The 20,027-nt window shown below is 37.4% G+C and overlaps 1 protein-coding gene across 1 annotated transcript; it reads right to left on the bottom strand.

Annotated features, from left to right (window-relative positions):
- Positions 1-657: 657 nt before the first annotated feature.
- Positions 658-19,692, bottom strand: LOC147516680 (uncharacterized). The gene is made up of 3 exons (XM_086593347.1): positions 19,635-19,692; positions 1,363-2,312; positions 658-1,242 (listed from the first exon to the last, which is right to left on the bottom strand). Exons 1-3 carry the CDS (start codon positions 19,690-19,692, stop codon positions 658-660), a joined length of 1,593 nt encoding a protein of 530 aa, XP_086449473.1.
- Between the last annotated feature and the right edge of the window lie 335 nt (positions 19,693-20,027).

Here is a 20,027-nt window from a genome sequence, read left to right as displayed (position 1 = left end):
CAGAAGATTCACCATCTAAACTCTTAGGCAACTGTCATGTCGGCTCTGGAGCGAACCCAATCCAGCCAGACTGTGGCTTCACCTTTATGTATTATGGGTCTAGGGGCAGGACGGTACCATCCTGGACCGTGCACGCTACGGTCTAATAATATTACCCTTATTACATGTGGCTATCCTCAAACCACCCCAAAGGGAACTCAAAGTAACCAATTCTAGGGGTTGGCCTAGTGGAATCCATTACCCGTACGTGTCCCAAGTAGGCAACGTCCGAGGTTGAACACAAATATGTTTATGCAGAGCTTAATGTAAGGGGAATTTTAAAAGACAAAAATATATACATATCTACAAGGTGATTCTTTTAACGACAGATCCTCAAGACAGATTAGAATGTCGTAAGCGCGTTTCCAAATCCTTACTGTAAATTAGAATGTCGTTGAAGTAAACAACAACACAGTTGCTAATGAAAGCCTTTAACACCTGATTCATTACTCGCATGAAGGTACTAGGCACATTGGAAAGTCCAAAGGGCATAACCATCCACTCAAACAACCCCTCCCGAGTCTTGAATGCGGTTTTCCACTCATCCCCAATCTGTATCCTTTTCTGATGGTAACCACTCTTCAAATCCAATTTAGTGTACACCATTGCCCCATGTAACTAATCTAACAAGTCATCCAGTCGAGGTATTGGGAAATGGTATTTGATAGTAATTTTGTTAATAGCGCGGCTGTCCACACACATACGCCAAGTGCCATCCTTCTTTGGTGTTAAAAGGGCTGGGACCGCACAAGGGCTAAGGCTCTCCCTGATATGCCCCTTCTCCAGTAATTCCGCCACCTGTCGCTTGAGTTCCTCATGTTCTTTATGACTCATGCGATAATGAGGGCGATTTGGCAGACTAGAACCAGGGATGAAGTCGATGTGATGTTGGATGTCCCGTAGAGGTGGTAATCCCTTGGGCAAATCAGCAGGGAACACATCTTGGAAATCAGCCAACACACCCTTAACACATTCAGGGACGTCACCCACAAATCTACTGGCTTGGCCCAAGAGCAAGAACACGACACCCAAATCAGCCATCTCTACTTCAAAGCCATGCCGAGACAACAAGGTAGTCGAGTTACTGTTCACAACATTCAGTTTAGTCATAATCTCCTTGCTCGGCATCAATACAATCTGAACTGTCTCAACCAAGAAGCTATATGTATTAAGGCTGCCATCATGTACCACACTCCTGTCAAACTGCCAAGGTCAACCTAACAGTAGGTGACATGCATCCATCGGAACCGCATCACACCAAACCTTGTCCTTATACTTAACACCAATCGAAAAACTAACTAGGTAACGTTTATATACAGTTACCTCTGTAGTCTTACTCAACCAGGACAGAGTATATGGCTTGGGATGTTTTTCAATAGGTAACTTCAACTTCTTGATATAATCTTCAGAAATCACATTCTCACAGCTTCCAGAATCAATGACAAGTCGACAGACCTTCCCCCCCATTGTACAGCTAGAATGGAAGATGTTGGTGTGCAACCACCCATCACCACTCTCCTCTTTTGGGGCAAAACAGACCCGAAGCACTACTAACAACTCACCCTGATCACCATGAACAACCTCCTCTGTCGGTTCCTCGTCACCCACATCAAAAAGAGGATTGTCAAAATCGTGCAGCTGTTCCTCAGTTGTCTGTTCATTAGCACTGGCAAACAAATTTTGCTTTTTACAAGCCGAAACAATGTGACCCTTTTCCCCGCAGCTGAAACATGTTGTTTCCTTGAACCGCGGATTCCCACCTGGCACAGTTGGAACTCTATTAGGCGTCTCAACAATAGGCCGATAATTTGTAACTGGAGTAGTAAATCTACCCCTTCGTGAAAACTGTTTCTCAAGGCACAAAGCACACTTATGGGATTCAGAGACCAACCATGGGTCGAACATGTTGAGTATATCTTGAAAATTCTGCCGTAACCCTCCAATATAACGGTGAACCAGTTGTTCATCATTCTTCATTAACTCTGCCCACACCAATAACTGATTAAACTCCTGTGTATATTCATTAATGGATCGAGACCCTTGTCGAAGGCTTTGCAGGTGATTGTACAAATCACGCTTATAGTTATATAGTAAGAAATCCGCACGCATATGTTTCTTTAGCTTATCCCAAGATGTGATTTTGGTGTTACCTTGACAGTTTCTCATGGCTTTCACCTGTTGATACCATGCAGAAGCCCTTCCTCGGAATCTCGTGACCACAAGGGGAACCCGTTTGTTCTCAGATACCTCTTTGAACTCAAGAATCTCCTCCACTGTACAGATCCAATCAATAAGTTCATCTGGATGCAGATTACCCTAAAACTCAGGAATTTCTACTTTGATGCCAGACTCCCAATGCCTATTTTCATGGTTCGCTTGTTGAACTATCGGAACAAAAGGATTAACATCCTCCTCACCGCTATCCTCTTCCCACGCGCCCGGGGAGAAGAACGAACGGCGGCCCAGTCAGCTGTTGGAGAGCTACCATCAGGCGGAGGCGTATCAACCTACCGTTGGAGATCGGCCACACGATCTCGCTCATACACATCTTCTAAGGGATCCATCCTCTGACCTCTCCCACGACCAGCTGCTACGCGTCTCGCTCGAGGCATGATGTCAAGAAGTCTTGTGGCTCCGATACCAGATTATGCAACACGATAGATTAATAGCTCTCAATACTCACAACTAAAAATAGACAATCTCTATTCTGTTTAATTAATCAAATCAAAAACTAACTTTCCAAAACCCTAACTAAGCCATGATATATGCATTCCAAAATACTTACGAAAATAAAAGGACTGGACTTTTGCATTGTTACATGCACAAGGCCCACAACTACTGAAATAAAACTAATACCCGAAACTTAAAACCAACTCTGATAGGCTTATTCCACTGCTGCATTGTATTACTCTGACAGGGCTGATACTACATCAATTATCGATCTTGATGACCAAGACAAGGCTACCTTCACATGGCCTTTTGGAACGTATGCTTATAAACGGATGCCTTTTGGTCTCTGTATGCTCCTGGTACCTTCCAGCGGTGTATGCTTCATATCTTTAGTGACATGGTGGAGCGCTTTATGGAAGCTTTCATGGATGATTTTTCTATCTATGGAGACTCTTTTAGTTAGTGCCTGTCTAACCTTTCCCAGGTGTTGACACGATGTGAGAAGAAAAATCTGGTTTTAAATTGGGAGAAGTGTCATTTTATGGTAAATAGAGGAATAGTGCTAGGTCATATTGTATCTAGAAACGGCATAGAAATAGATAAAGCTAAATTGGATAAGATAGCGTCTTTACATATACTACGGACTGTCTGTGACATTAGAGCCTTTTTAGGCCATACAGGGTTCTATAGGCGTTTTATCAAGGATTTTTCGAAAATAGCTAGGCCTTTAACTAATTTGCTTTTACAGAATGCCATCTTTGATTTCAATTTTGACTGCAAGCATACTTTTGCAACTTTAAAAGCCGCTTTAACATCTGCACCAATTATACAGCCTCTCGATTGGTCTAAACTTTTCGAGCTAATATGCGATGCTAGCGATTATGCTGTTGGTGTTGTGTTAGGACAAAAACTAGATGATAAGTCGACTGTAATTTATTATGCTAGTAAAACTTTAAATGATGCTCAACGCAATTACACTACTACTGAAAAGGAATTTTTAGCCGTGGTTTATGCTTTAGATAAATTTTGCCCTTATTTGGTTGGTTCTAAGACCTTAGTTTACACCGACCATGCAGCTCTTAGGTACCTTCTCGCCAAGAAGGATGCTAAACAGAGATTGATCCGATGGATTCTTCTCCTGCAAGAGTTTACCCTAGAAATTAAGGATAAATGAGGGGTAGAAAATGTAGTTGCCGATCACTTATCTAGACTTACCAACGACAGTGATATTTATTTTGAGTCCATACCTGATTCTTTTCCTGATGAACATCTTTATGCTATTTTTTCTGCACCATGGTATGCCGACATTGTGAATTATTTAGCTTCTGATATTATTCTTGATGTTTGGCCAAGAAATGAACGTAAGAAGTTTTTGGCCAGGGTTAAGCTATACTACTGGGATGAGCCCTACCTTTTTAAGTATTGTGCAGATCAGATTATTCGTCGTTATATTCCCTAATGGAAATATAATGAGGTTTTATCCTTCTGCCATGACAAAGAGTGGGTGGCTATTTTAGTGGTATGAAAATGGCTGCTAAGGTTCTTAAAATTGGTTTTTATTGGCTTATCCTTTTTAAAGATGCACAAGTTCATTGTAAGACGTGTGTTCATTGCCAACAACTTGGGCGTATTATTAAACTTAATATGATGCCATTAAATCCCATTTTGGTGGTAGAAATTTTTGATGTCTCGGGCATTGATTTCATGGGACCTTTTCCTGTTTCCCCCGGTTTTGTTTATGTTCTTGTTGCCGTGGACTACATTTTCAAATGGATAGAGGCCATGACTTGCCATAGCAATGACCATAAGATAGTTGTGTATTTTGTTAAGGAATACATTTTCTATCATTTTGGTATTCCTAAAGCTATCATCAGTGAGGGGGGAACACATTTTTGCAACAGAGTTGTTGTTTCTTTAGTTAAAAAGTACTGAGTTACCCATAAGGTGGCAACTCCTTATCATCCACAAACTAGTGGCCAGGTAGAAGTCTCTAATAAGGAAATAAAGAAAATATTAGAAACAACAGTAAATAATGATAGAAAAGATTGGTCTAAGCGTCTTACTAATGACTTATGGGCATATCAAACTGCTTTTAAAACTCCTATAGGTATGTCTCCCTTTAGACTTGTGTTTGGAAAACCTTGTCACTTGCCCATTAAATTAGAGCACCATGCTATGTCGGCTATAAAAAGCCTTAACTTCAATTATGATGCGGCAGGTGTTAGGCGCAAATTGCAATTAAATAAGCTTGAAGAAATCCGTAATGATTCTTATGATCTCATGAAAGATTATAAAGCTAACATAAAACATGTTCATGATAAACAAATTTTGCATAAGGAGTTTGTGGTTGGTCAAAAAGTCTTGCTTTACAACTCCCGTTTGCACATTTTCCCTGGAATATTAAAAACCCGTTGGTCTGGTCCTTTTCTGGTTACTGAAGTCACCTCTTATGGGGTAATCACCATGGTTAATCCCAAGGACAACAATTTCTTTCAAGTTAATGGCCAACGATTAAAACATTTTCACGAGTTAATATCCCCAGATGTGGAGGATGTTCTTTTATAGGACCCTGTCTATGAGGAGTGACCTTTGATGTTTGGTGTACTTCCTTTTCATTTCCATATCTTGGTGAGTGTACCATTTAGGTAACCGGGCCCTCCTTTTGGAGTGTATGGCTGTAAGTACCAAATCCTAAGTCCATGTTTAACATAATTCACGTTTTCTACTCTTGCATGTTTTCTCGGTTTTTGAGTAATGTTTCTCTATGATGTGAATTATGTCTTTGTTGCTTTATTGTTTTCCTTTATATTAAAACTTATTCATAAAAAAATAGAAAATGTTAAAACCATAAAAATTTTAATCTAGTAAGTCTAGGGAATCTTACTTTAAAAGACTTATGTGTTTAAACAAATTTTCTAAACCCTGTTTTTTAAATTTGTTTGGGGGTGGGGTGTTGGTCTTTCCATTCTTGTTTGCTCAACTTCCTATTCTTGTTGTTTATGGCTTTTAGTCATATTTTGATTTGGGTTGACACTATCTATGAATTTAGATTCCTTTTGCTCACATAACTTATGTCATGCACGCACTTCGAGGCATTTTCCATTTTCTTACATGTCAGACAGGTTTAGATTCGAGCTTTTTTTTTATAGACAATTGGATTGTACTATCTTTGATGATCGTTTTCATAGCTCATTCACAAAAATTGGACCGTTAACGAATCGGGTATTTTAGTTTTACTTTTACGTGGCATATGACAGAATGGGTATTTCGAAATTTGTTTTGGGCTTGGGCCCAATAAGTTAAACCCCACACATTTAAACCCCTTCACATTCTTCATCTTCTCCATGCCTCCAAGAATATTTCAAACCATAACATTAAAAAAAAAAAAAAAAAAAAAAAAAAAAAAAGATATCCAAAAACCACCGCGACCCACTCCAATTTGTTTCAATAGAGTTTAAATTAGAACTCTTCCCCACCTTGCATTCCACTCAAATTCGAATTCCAAACCCCAATGGCTTCTCAAAACTAAAAAATTCTTCCAAAACAAGCTTTTGTTTCTAACTAATTTTCACCCTTTTATGATACCGAGATAATTAGTAGGAGGTGGAAAGGGTTGTGGTATTCGGTGAATAATTTTTATCACACCGATTTGGTGTTGAGTTTTTATAAAAAGAGGGAGATTGAGGGTCGGAAGATTTTTGTGAGAGTGAATGGTAAGAGGAGGGAATTGTGTACAGATGTGTTGTCTAATATTCTTGGTATTGAGGCAAAATGCCTCACACTGACATTGCAAGAATCTCAGTTCGGAGGAATCAAGGCTTTGATGTGAGAGACTGTATTAGAAGGGCAGTACAATATGAAATCACATTATGTTTGGCAATCGTCTCTGAGAACCAACCAGCTAGTTGTAGCTCAGTAGATTGGATAGAATGTCATTTGCACTACAAAAGTCAGTGACATTAATGCGAACAGTCTGCACATTCTCTGGGTCTTGCAGGAGAAGATGTATGATTTTTGCATCCTCGACTTTTTGTTAGCTGAGATTCGATGCGTTGGTAGTAATAATGCACCCTTCCCTACTTTGATTATAAAAATTATGATGCAATGGGGCTGTGTTCCGAAGATTGATAGGATTATGTTGAAGTTGCATGCAAATCCACGGATTTATAAAGAATGTATTCAGAGGAAGTGGAAGTTGCCTGAGGATAGGGATGTTGAGACATAGTCGAGTGAGGAGGATGAGGATGAGACGTCGTGTTTTGATGCCGGAGTTTGGGAAAGGGCTACTATGGATGAAGCCCGTGCCTCCCAACTGCATCGTGGCACACATTCTCTTAATACCATCTGTGAGGATCTTCGGACTAGGCAGGTTACAATTCATGAGAATTTTGAGAAGATCAACGATAGTCAACAGGATATTCGGGCTAACATGGAGACTCTCGTCCAGCGTGATGATGAGCATTGGGGAACCATGAATGCATTCATGGAATAACAGCGCTGATTCCAAGTAGAAGTTCTAAGATGCTTGCCACCTGATGGGGGTTCTTCTTCCGATGACTCTGTGAGGCATGAGCATCGTCGGCGCAGGACGGATGACTCTGGCCCATCATCGTCACGTGGCTAGCTTATTTTGTATTCTTGTTGTGTTTAAGACTTGTTTTCTTGTTTTTCGTAGATTTTGTTTCCGAATTGTTAGTTAAGTAGTTAATATTTGGATTTTGTATTTGTTAATTTTTAATTTGAAGTTGTTTTAGTTTTCGGCATATGCTATGTTTTGTATTGTGAATCCCACCCTTTTAACTTGTTTGGGGGCGGAATTATTGATTTAGCAATGCCTCTAATCATATCCACGCATTTTTATCGAATTATTATTGTCTGCTTGATAATAATTGAATTATGTGAGAATGTTGCTAAATTGGTGTCGCTAGAATTAGCAAGTGATGTTTGGTGCAACCTCAAGGAGTCATAATTAGATGATTGCTATTTTGATTCCAACCAAAAAGCTATTGGTTTGGTTTTGGAGTATGCCTCTTGTCTGTTTCTATTTTGGATTTGGCACTGTCTTATTCCATCATGTTGCCTTAACTAGTTGGGAAACTTGTGGAACTTAGAAACTAGTTCTCTATAAATCCTTGGTGCACTCTAAACTTCAAATCACACCTCTCATTTTGCATCTCTCACTTTACCTTTGAATTTTCACTTCATAGCACTCATCATACACGGAGCGCGCACGCCCATTGTTTTGCCTATACTCAGAGCGCTCGCGCCCTCAAATCATTGGACTTCGAGCAAGGAAAGAGCGCGTCCGCGCCCTTCACCTCCGCAACCACTTTTAGTTCTGATTTTTTGTAGGTTCTTCCAAGGTTGTTTCCAGAAGTTCTTGAGTGTGTATGTGTGTTATGAAGTCTCCTCAGATCATACCGGAGCAGTATTTCGAGGATTTGCTTAGAAGTGAGACTTATAGAGGATGTTTCTGCGAAAGGATCGTGCAGTCAAGATGGCAGAATCTACTGGTAAGTCATGTTGACTCGTATTCACCTAAACTTACTGAATATTTCTATAATAATTCTTACTTCGTTTATCGTCCATATGGAGACAAGTGTTCTCTGTCATAGTTAATGATACGACAATAGATTTCAGCATGTTTTTGGCTGCCTTTGCTGTGAAAATGCCTATGCCTGTTCCTAAAAATCATGGGGCTATCTATCTAATAATGTATACTATACCTTTATAACTATGAGTATTTCGACGAGACTTATGGGGCAGGGATTTTTCGTGTAGAGGACCAAGGGCAATATAACATAGCCCTTGGTAGCCTGTCCTTGAACGTAGGCACTACCATGTTCTTTATCATGATGAATATTTTAGGGGAGTGGCGATTTTCTTTTGCGAGTAATGCCGCTGGTGATGTTTTCCTTGCTTTAGTTGAGGGACGTTTCTTATATGACATTCCCCAGGTTTTAGTGGCTAGTCTAGCAAGAGCTCATAGTATGAGGCATAAGTACCTTCTTATGCCTGTTTTGGTTTGACGCATCATGCGGTTCTTTTTTCCTGATTTTTGTGCCCGTTTCACGAATTGGGTCGGGTTGAAATTATGAGACCCACCAATTGTGTTATGCATTCTTTCCATGTAATGACTTGGTCGGGGTGGAGGATACAACCTAATTGGGTTGCCCCTTACACCCCATCCGACCAAGTGGTGCTTAACAGGTTAGCGATCGTTGATGATACATGGAGAAATGCTTGGCAAGTTATCATGGCATGGTAGGACGCAAAAGAACCTCGCTTCTATATAGACGAGGAGGAAGACGGGTAAATGCTGGATATGAGGTGTTCTTCAATTTTCACGTGGTTCCATGGTATTTCCTACCCTTCTTATTTTAATACTTTGAGGACAAAACATGTTCTTGTTTGGGGGTGGCATAGAAACACGCGTAATTTAAGGCACCTATTAGGATAATATATGTATAATATATATGCACTTGTTTGATAGTAAAAATTCAAAAATAAAAAAAAATAGTTTATGCTATACACTTAGGAATATTGGTATTGTTTCTTTCTCTATGATGCTAATAATCTAGATATTTAACATTAGCTCTTATATTAGAATAGTCTTTAGAAATTTAGGTTAATATGTAGGTAATAATCATTGTATCTTTTCATAAATATATTGCATGAGCATCTATGTTTGTATTGGCAGTAAGTTTCTGAAAACTATGCAAGAGTACTTATTCTACAAATCCTGTGAGAATATAGCTTAAAGCCTTATATGAGTGAAATATTTGAGAAATGACACAAAGAAGAAGTAAATTCCGAATAGAGAAATCACACATTCACTTGCTTGATCACTATATTGTAGGAACTGTTATTTCAGAACGAATATTTCTGCAAACCGCGAGAACCCACGCGCAGCGGAATCAATGGGGTTCTCACGATTTTGAATAGAGAACATACCTTTTGAGAATCGGCTTAGATGTAATCTCTGAGAATCAAAGCTTTATCAAATCCGAAATCAACCCCTTGATCTTCTGTTGTATTCCTTTAGAACAGATTGGACGTTGTGTGGGCAATGATCTACCAATCCCCTTCTTTCTCACAAAGCTAGATCCAATTTTAGATCTATCTTTCCTTGCCTTTTTTTTCTAATCCAGTGAATAGTGAATTTTGGCTAGAGAGAAAGTATTCTATTTATAGGTTACAACAGGGACCATGAGGAGAAATTAGGGTTGGGCCTCCTGACGGGCTTGGGCTTCCCATGTTCGCCTAGAACACACGGTCCAAGTCCATCAACAAATGGCTTATTCCACTAAAGGCCATTGTTGCACTACCGCCCTAATCCCAAATTACGTGTCAGCATTTATAGGCTCCATATTATATGCTCGTTGATCTCCTCATGTTTAAGATATCAAATGTCCGTTGATTAAGTTAAGTTACTGACAACTACATTAATCAACTTCTTACGTCCTTGAGTAGTACCACTCAACCTCATTGTCATGTCGGAATAAATCCACCTGCAGGGTTTACATGAAAATCTTTTTGAGCTCCTCAAGGGGACATCATCAACCCGACTTCTTGCGGGACACGGATTCCTTCTATAATCAACAGCACACCTTATATACAATGTCATTACCCAATCTGTGTATAATAACGGGCACTTACATGCATTGTACATTGCTTTAAATCATCAATGAGTGAGATTTATGTGTATAATAAATATGAGTTAGTACTGTTTACGTGCGTTTATGTATTTCAGGCATTGGAGTAAAATATGTGAAGAAACATGTCACTTTTGCGAAATAAAGGAGCAAAGGTTGGTTGCGAAGAAGTTCTATGATTAAAGGCCAAGATTCAAGGAGAAAAAGCCTTTTTAAAGCCCGATCAAAGTTGAAAAGTCAAAGTCAATGCGGGCAGAAATAGAGTAGAAAAGTCAACAGAACTTCCGCAGGCCATATTTTTGGACTCAGACCTCGGAATTGGGTATATTATATGTTAAAATGACCGACTCGGAAAAATATTACTAACAGTCCAGTCCTTGATCCAATCAGAGGAGTAAAGGTAGACGAATAGACTGTTGTAGTAATTTCTAGCAGAGAAACCCTTTTTGGACATATGTAATTAGGTTTTGGGTTTAATTTAAAAGCCCAAAACATGGCTCCAAATCCCATGCACAAAAATGTAAACCTAGCCCTCTCCTATATAAAGAGGACTAAGGCTATACTCTCAATATACTTAGACTTAGATCAATATAATTAATTAGATATAGATAGTTAGAACTTAGACTTAGTTATTAGTTTAAACTTAAGTTAGCTATTGTTCTTCATTATTCAATTAGAATAATAAAATCCATGTTTGTTCATCATTATGTATTCTTCTTATTTATATGTTTATGGTAGTTTAATGACTTCTAGCTAAACCTCCATTAGAGGGGTTTAATGAAGCTTGATAAAGACTTGATGTGTTAGTTAGGATTATTGCCTTTTAAGAGTTTCACTCTAGTAGGTTAGTTGATTCGCCATGAGAATGAGTTGGACTTTCTCACATGCTAATTATTAGTTGGCAGAGGTTGCCATGAGTAATTAGGGATTGAACACTTAATCTTATTTCATTAGGATTGCAATAATCTATACTAGCATATTAGGAGTACATCAAGTGGATTCAAATCCCCTTAATCCCTTCTCCATATTCAAACCTTCGTATTAAATTGTCGTTAGTATAATCTAGTTACCACATTTTAGTATTCAATCACCATATTAGTATAAGTACACTTCATTACTCTAATTCGTTTTGTTAAAAATGATTAAACTAGTGGAAACTTACGTTTAAACAACTAGGAGTGGAACGAATTCTCTACTCCACATATTTCCAGATAACTGAGAGTAGATAACTTTGATAACTATAGTAATAAGCATTTAGCTTTAGTTTTACTTATTCATAGCATAAATAGTTAAGAGTAGGTAAAACTATTGTTTTACATATTATCACGTACCATGGAGAGGAGAAAATAGAGTACAAATGCTCGTCTGGGAAGGAATCACAGATGGCGTCAGAATCACTATCAATGTCACCAACTAGCCTTGATAAATGGTCAGCCACGACATTTTCGGTTCCTTTCTTGTCTTTGATTTCTAGGGTAAATTATTGCAAGAGAAGTGATAAACGGTAATTTCAAGTTTTGATTCTTTTAGTCCGAAGTCCGAAGTCCAAAGTCCCTAAACGTCCGTTTAGTCAAGTTACCTTACTCACATAGGTTATTAGGATAGGTCGAGTAAGGGATCGTCCATACCTTAGGGCTCGGCAAGGTTCACAATTGGATTTACAGCTTTTAGTGAGTAAGAGGATTTTAGGTTATTTCTCAAGTTTAGAAAAATTAACGGTAATGCAAGTAACATAAAATAATAATGATTAATTTCTACGTAAAATAAATAGGGATAAAGATACAGGAAAAAAGGTTAACCGTACTCATACAAGAATCAGTTTCAACAGCTAGAGTACCATATCACTACAACTCTAATCCGTCTCGAGTTCATAGACAAACTCAAGACAGCGTCGAGTATCGATCCCTAGTAAGATGCATGCATCTCTGAGCTCATCTCACTAGCATAAGGAGTTGAACTAATATTTCATCTTCGGAATATCATTTCAGCTCCTGGTTCGATTCTACATCAGCTGGACAAATCAGAGAGCTATCTGACACTATAGAGTCTCGCGCAAGACATTTTGGGACTCTCGCGAGACTGTTCTGGAGCATCAACACTCCAAACTTGGACAGTCTCAATCATTTTGGGATCGGATGCATAATCTACACCTAATTCCTAAGTAGTGATTCTAGAACACTAAAGTGTCAATCTGGATCCTCACATGAGCATCATTAACCCTCCCCCTTGGAAGGATTTTAGCTCATGGTCATTGGATGATTAATTGAACTTGCTGTATATAATAAAATGAAGAACATGAATTAAAATTGAAAAGAAATGAGTTTTATAAAAGAGAGTACTTACAGTACTTGATGCTTCAAAAGAAAAGATAAGCTACTGGAAGGAGAAGCAACAATACGTACTGGAAATGAAACTAATACAAGAATATAAAGCTAAGTCCTAAAGTTTAAAAAAGATAAGGTCCCCTTCTCATATATATAGCTCCTGGTCTCTGTAATGCCCCCCCCCCCCCCTCTATTTATTTCCTTTTGTCTCTTGTTTCCCCACAAAATCCAAACCTTGTTTTATAAGGTTTGTGTAACGCCCGTATTTAAAATATGTATTTAGTTATTAATTTATTAATTAATTTATTTATTTAAAAATCTGTTGGATTGGATTTGGGATATGTGGGCCTGGTTTTACGGGCCGAAGTCCGTTGGGCTTGGGTTTCAAACCAAAGTATATAATCACATTGTTCTAGAGAATAGGGTTTTAAGAGAATAAAAAAATAATAAAAATGGAGGCAGAGCTAGAAACTCGTTTGCTAGAGGGTGGAGCCAATTTATCGGACTAGAAGGATTCATTGGGTTTTAATACTGGTGAGTAGTTAGTTTTCTACTTCACCGGTATACAAGAATGCTTTTCTTGCTCATCATTATTCGTCATGTTAAGTTATTTATTAAACCGGATAGTTATTAGTATATTGTTTTAGTTATTATTGAACCGCCTCAGACATCGAACTCGAAGAAGTCGCCAATGGCGGCGCGAGACAGAGAAGTCGTCTCTGTATTCTAGTGGAACTGTTCTTATGTTTTGTATGTGGTGTGTTGGTTGGACGTCTGGATGGAATTTGGGTGGACTGTTGAAGCTATGAACAGTTTCATGGAGGCGCACCCCCATGAATCTTACTGCCTTTATATTATGTTGTTTTGTTTTGTTGTGTTATTGTTGTTTTGTTTTGGTTGAGGTCGGGAGTTTAGAGAATGGACGTCGGGATTGAGGAGTGGGGCTGTTCTAGTTAGGCTGAAGCTCTGTAAAAATCGTTAATGGCGGCCAGAGAAATCGCCCTTTAGATTTGATTAGGTGAAATGTTGTCGTTTGGGTTGGAAGTGGAGAGTCGTCCACAGTCGATCAAAGAGTCGGAACAAATAATGTTTTTCCGATTCAGCCGAAAATTCGGGTGTGACAGTTTGGTATCGAGAAAGATTTGGTTAGCTTAGACTTAGGTGAGTCTAAGCGATTCTCGGATCGTGGTTTATGGGTAGTGTTTAAGAAGTATTATTTTCAAAACTATTTCCGCTAGTTGTTTTATTTTTTTCAAAGAAAATGAAAGAGATATAGAAATAAAGAGAGTCAATATTTTTCTTGATTTGTCTGTACGTGTAATGTGTATATTTATATTAGTTACTCTGGTGGAGTGCATATGAAATGTTTTTATTTTTCCTTATCATATGAGGAGTGGTTATATGTGTAATATGGTAATTATTAATGGATTTGATCAAAATGATGTGTGCTTCTATAAGGATGTTTTATTGTTGGTATTCATTTTCACCTGGAGTATGGGATAAGTACGACCACATGTCTGTGAACTTTGTATTTGAGTGTTATGTTATTATTTAAAAAACAAAAAGATATTTTATCTATATTGAATGAGTTGCTTTAGCTGATGACTTTGTGACGTACTGAGTAAGGAACTAATTGCCTCGATGTTAGAGGAACTACCTCGCCTCACTCGTACACTTTAATGGATGAATAGTATTTTGAAGTATAAGAGATTAATTTGTTAGATGTGATTAATTATAAATAGAAAAAAAATGATAATAATAAAATATATGTATATTCTTTTTGAGATGTGTATACTTGCGTATACACGTGTATTCTTTTTGAGATGTGTATATTTGCATATACACGTTTTTATATTATTATATATAGAGGAACTATTATAGTGCGTATGTGATGATAATATTGTTTTACCAAGAGAACATGCATGTGTAGGTTGTATTCTTAAGGTCACGTTATTAATGATTAATTAAAATAATGGTGATAATTGTTATTTTTTAAAATATATTAGAATTTATGTAGAGGATGTCTTAATATAATGATGATCGTATTTCAACAACAAACGGATTTTTATTTTGTCTTATAAGTGTGCTTCGTGCTGATAAATTATGACATGATTGATTAATATTGTTAAATTAGTTTCACATTGATTTTTTTTGCATATTCGAGTATTTTTTTAAATATATACCTTGATTTAGGGTTCATAAATATTACCGTGAGAATATAACTTATTATGGGTGATATAGTAGAAGTGAGTTTATATTATCCTAAAATCTTTAAAATTCGTGTTATACGGTAGCGAGTCTTATGTTAATTGTCATTTTATATGGAGATTAATTTTTGAATCTTTTCACCGATTAAAATAATTAGTAATAATAATAATAGCAATGAGCGTCGAGTATTTATTCTTAATTGTTTTGTTTCAGTCTATATGATTTTGATAGATGAATATGAAAAATTATTTTTGGATACGTGTTATATTTGATCCAGTTGCAAGCATGAATTAGGATTTGATAGTCGTTCTAAATTTAATATTTCTGAGAGCATGACTAAAGTAAATATAAAGTTTTATTGTAGTATCAATGGCACGAGTGATTTTTATTTTAAGTGTATCAGGACACTAATTTTCTTTTATGCATGATAATGAAAGACTCCATAATGTTTTATGCAGTGATGAACTTACCCTGTACTATTGATTAGTTACGTAGAATATTATTTTTCGTAGAGACTGCTACGTGTCAAGAAACTACATGCTAAAAAAATATGATATATTTATCTTGTATTTAAGTGACAGTAATAATTTGTTTTAATATAGACAGTTAAACTGTAATAGGTTTTGTAATGGCATGAGGACATATATTCTGGAATTATTTAAAATAATTAATATCAACATTATCTTGTTTAAGTTTAATCTCGGTACATTCTGGTGTAGGTTCTAAGTTAATAACCAATGTTATTTGTTCGTATAGCTTACCTTACTTCCAAATCTCGGGACGAGATCCTTCGAGATGTGTATAGCTATAACGCCCGTATTTAAAATATGTATTTAGTTATTAATTTATTAATTAATTTATTTATTTAAAAATCTGTTGGATTGGATTTGGGATATGTGGGCCTGGTTTCTAGGCCCAAGTCTGTGTTGGGCTTGGGTTTCAAACCAAAGTATATAATCACATTGTTCTAGAGAATAGGGTTTTAAGAGAATAAAAAAATAATAAAAATGGAGGCAGAGCTAGAAACTCGTTTGCTAGAGGGTGGAGCGCGACGATTCGGACTAGAAGGATTCATCGGGTTTTAATACAGGTGAGTAGTTAGTTTTCTACTTCACCGGTATACAGTAACAGTTTTACTGTTCATCATTATTCGTCATGTTGCGTTATTTATTAAACTGGATAGTTATTAGTATATTGTTTTAGTTATTATTGAACCGTATGCGTATTCTCGAACTTCGGAAGAAGTCGCCAATGGCGGCGCGAGACAGAGAAGTCGTCTCTGTATTCTAGTGGAACTGTTCTTATGTTTTGTATGTGGTGTGTTGGTTGGACGTCGGGATGGAATTTGGGTGGACTGTTGAAGCTATGAACAGGCGTTCATGGAGGCGCCAGCCCATGAATCTTACTGCCCTTATATTATGTTGTTTTGTTTTGTTGTGTTATTGTTGTTTTGTTTTGGTTGAGGTCGGGAGTTTAGAGAATGGACGTCGGGATTGAGGAGTAGGGCTGTTCTAGTTAGGCTAAAGCTCTGTAAAAATCATTAATGGCGGCTAGAGAAATCGCCCTTTAGATTTGATTAGGTGAAATGTTGTCGTTTGGGTTGGAAGTGGAGAGTGCGTCACACCTTGGAGATCGAAGAGTCGGGAACAAATAATGTTTTTTCCGAATTCTGTCGAAATTCGGGGTGTGGCAATTTGTCCTTTTGTTCCAACAAAAACCAAACTTCCTTTTCATATAAAACAAAATCCATATATGTTTTGTTTGTTTCTTATGTGCAAGGTGTCACACACAAGTGACCATCACTTGCCACTTGTCTATGCTGACTCGTCATTTCTTGTGGGCCCACAGAGTAGGTCCACGTGCTGTGTCTAGTGGCGGCTCGGGTTTTGGCATTTTTACAACTTTCTGTCTTTGCGTAGAGCTCGTAGCCCTGGTTGTTCTAGTAGTTCACTAGCCAAAATTTGGCATCCGGGTTTGAAAGATGTGAGCTTCAGAAGTTTGCTGCTTCTTTACTCGTGGGCCCGTTCTGCACTGGTTTTGTCCCTTTGGAAACTTTGGCTCTAGTCAGGCTTTGTTGGGCTTCACTAGAGTTGAGTGGGAAGACTTCAAGTACGCACAGTATTCCCGTACGTTGCTGCATGTTTTATTATCATATTCACGTTAACTGCGGAAACCTGCAAAAGTACGAAATTATAATTATTTCATGATTATTAAATACATAATTAACCAAAATGTTATGTCTCTATGGGGTTTAGTATTACAGTTTTGGGTGCTTATCACACCACCCCCAAGCAGCATTTTGCTTGTCCTCAAGCAAAGAAGAGACATTAAAGCAATAAGTGGCCAAAAATATGTTATCCTATACTAAGTCTCATTTCGTAGAGTGCGGTTGCATTGACCGTATGCAACAAGGCCTTAAACCACTAGGAATTCTCTAGTGGACGAGTTATAGCCTCGTGAGAGTTTTCCAGAGAAGATATTCACAAACTTCATTTATACTACAACGACTTAGTAACAAAGGTTTGTTACCTTAATTAATCTCAGATATTTATACATCTCACTAGTGGGGGAAACAAGGATTAATTCTTTTGAAATTCAAGTTAATATACATATAATAATAAAAATATCTACATATGATCATGCATGCAGAGATCTTTACAATGAAATGCACGAGCAGGGCCGCTTTTGGATCTTTGGATAGCGTCATTAAGTAGGTTTTCACAGGTATGTGTCGAAACACAATTCCACTCAAGTTTTGCTAACTCCAGTGTGCAGTATTCACATGTTTCCTCACATACTCAATGACAGTCAGAGGAGCTGAGGTCGAGAATTCACATCTACTACTTATTATCACACCACCCTACTCCTAATTGAGCTAGAGGTCTTTATTAGGTGTTATGGGGCTTAGGTGGTAATGTAGAAGAAAATGGAATGGAAAATTCAAAAATGATAAGTATGTGAGAATAAGGTCTTCGAGATATTTATACTAGAGAAATCCTTATTTTCTTTCCTGCTTCTAATATGAGTTTCCATACTTGGTTTTTTTAAGCTTCCGTATTCCCTTTTGATTTGATTTTGGGGGAAATTCTAACTTTGATTTTTCTTTTGATTTTTTAGAAACATATTTCTATTTTTCTTTTTCTTTTCTTCTGAAGCAGGTAACTGATTTTGATTTGTGACAAGTGTTTCTCTTCATTTTTCCGCACTTCATCCTATTTCTCATACTCATCATCTAGGTGGGCTTATTTATTTATGGTTAATAGATGGGTAATGAATTTTTGGTGAAATAGAAAGGGTTAATGAAAGGTTCCATGGGGCGATTAGCGGTAAATTTTTTTACAGGTGTGAATTTTTGGCTATATCAATCCAAAGAAGGCCTAAATTCTTGCTAAGGATTCAGGTAGTGATCAAGTAAGTAGACGTGTGAACTTCTATATTCGGAAAAACTACTCCTCTAAGTCATTACTCACATATCACATATTTTGAGGCTATTTAGTTAGATTCTCACAGGATATGGAAATTAAGTTGTCAAACCGTGGGTCCCAGAAACTTACTGCTATGTCATTTAATGAAAGTCAGTGCATGAATGCTCATAAAAAGATGTAAAAACTATTGCATACGTATTAACTTAAGTTTCTAAGAACAAGTCCTAATTCTAATGCTAGGGTGAGATTTCTAAATATTTTTCATCACAGTAAAGGAAATGAGACTTTGTCACTAAATACACTTATTTAGACATAAAATAAAACTATATATAACTATGAATGCTTAATTTTTGCGAAAGTTTCTAACCACCCCCAAACAGACGGACGCTGTGTCCTCAAAGAGTCAAGAGTAAGAAAGAATATACCTGAGAGGCTTGAGCAAAAATAAAGCTAATATCTTCAATAGAAAATTATGTTAACACCACATATAGTATATAACACAAAAGGGAAAGGACACTGTTTGGTTATTTAATTTCCACATCAAAAAGTAAAATAACAAATATGTACATCAACTTACACTACCCTAATCACAAATTAGGGGTATGTCCATTCTAGTTTCATCGAAATGCCATTCCTTTGGGTCACACCAGTTTATCATAGTCTGCCAGACTTCGCTCCACTTCCTCTTTCTCGAATTGTCCAGATAAGCTATCATGTGTTCGTCATTAGGGAAGCAACGAACGTTCCTCAGGTACCTTGAAGAGCGTCGATGCCAGATCTAAAATGGCAAAGAACAAATTATCTTGTTCGTCGGACACATAGAATCTACCCGTACCCAGTCATGGAAAGTGGCCACAAACTGTGGGAGAATGTCCTCATTATCCGACATGCTGTAACTGGCAAAGTGATATAGTGCTGCCGAAAAAGACGAGCCCTTTTTAGGTTCACAATTACTAGGTTAGTGATGTCGAAGGCGGTATGTTGTTGGGCTAGAGCATGGAAAGTCTTACAAGCTAATTCGGAGGTAGTGGAAAAATGCCAATCCTTCATGATGTTCAGAAGGATAAACAACATGGCAGTCCCGACATTCATGGTCATACTGACTAGTGGAATTATGTAGTCTAGCCATCGACCAAGTTATACATGTTTAATGACTTGGGGGAGGCCATCGCCATAGAGGCCTGCGAAATCTTCCCAAGAATAGTCATTAAAGTTGTTTTGTATGATGTATTGAATGAGGGTGTTTGGCTGAATATAAGGAAGGTCTAAAGCCATAGCAACTGCTGGCTCGTAAAAGAGATGTCTGGTGTTACCAATACGGATTGCAAATCTGTTCAAAATGAAATCACGTGCAGGAGGTGGATCCTCCATATGATCATAAAAATAAGTTGCCAAACTTGGAGAGTATGTCTGCTTAGGGTGCAGAATGAAGGAGTTCCAACCAACTTGGGTGATGAAATCTCTGAAAAGATGTCCATATGCAGGAGAATTCAACAAAGCATGGAAAGATTGTTCTAGAATAATCTTTGGATATGCCATTGTAGAAGACGTGTGATGAAAGATACCACCTGTAGACAAAGATAAACCAAAAATTAGAATATGATGGGAATGACTAAGTAAAAACAAATGACATTTATTACCATAGGAAAATTGCACTATATTAAAAATTAAAAAGAAAACGACAAAGAACATAAATTTGCAAAATC

Source organism: Coptis chinensis, chromosome 2 (assembly GCF_015680905.1).
Source record: "Coptis chinensis isolate HL-2020 chromosome 2, ASM1568090v1, whole genome shotgun sequence".
Taxonomy (NCBI): Eukaryota; Viridiplantae; Streptophyta; class Magnoliopsida; order Ranunculales; family Ranunculaceae; genus Coptis; species Coptis chinensis.
This window is presented reverse-complemented; position numbering and strand designations above follow the sequence as displayed.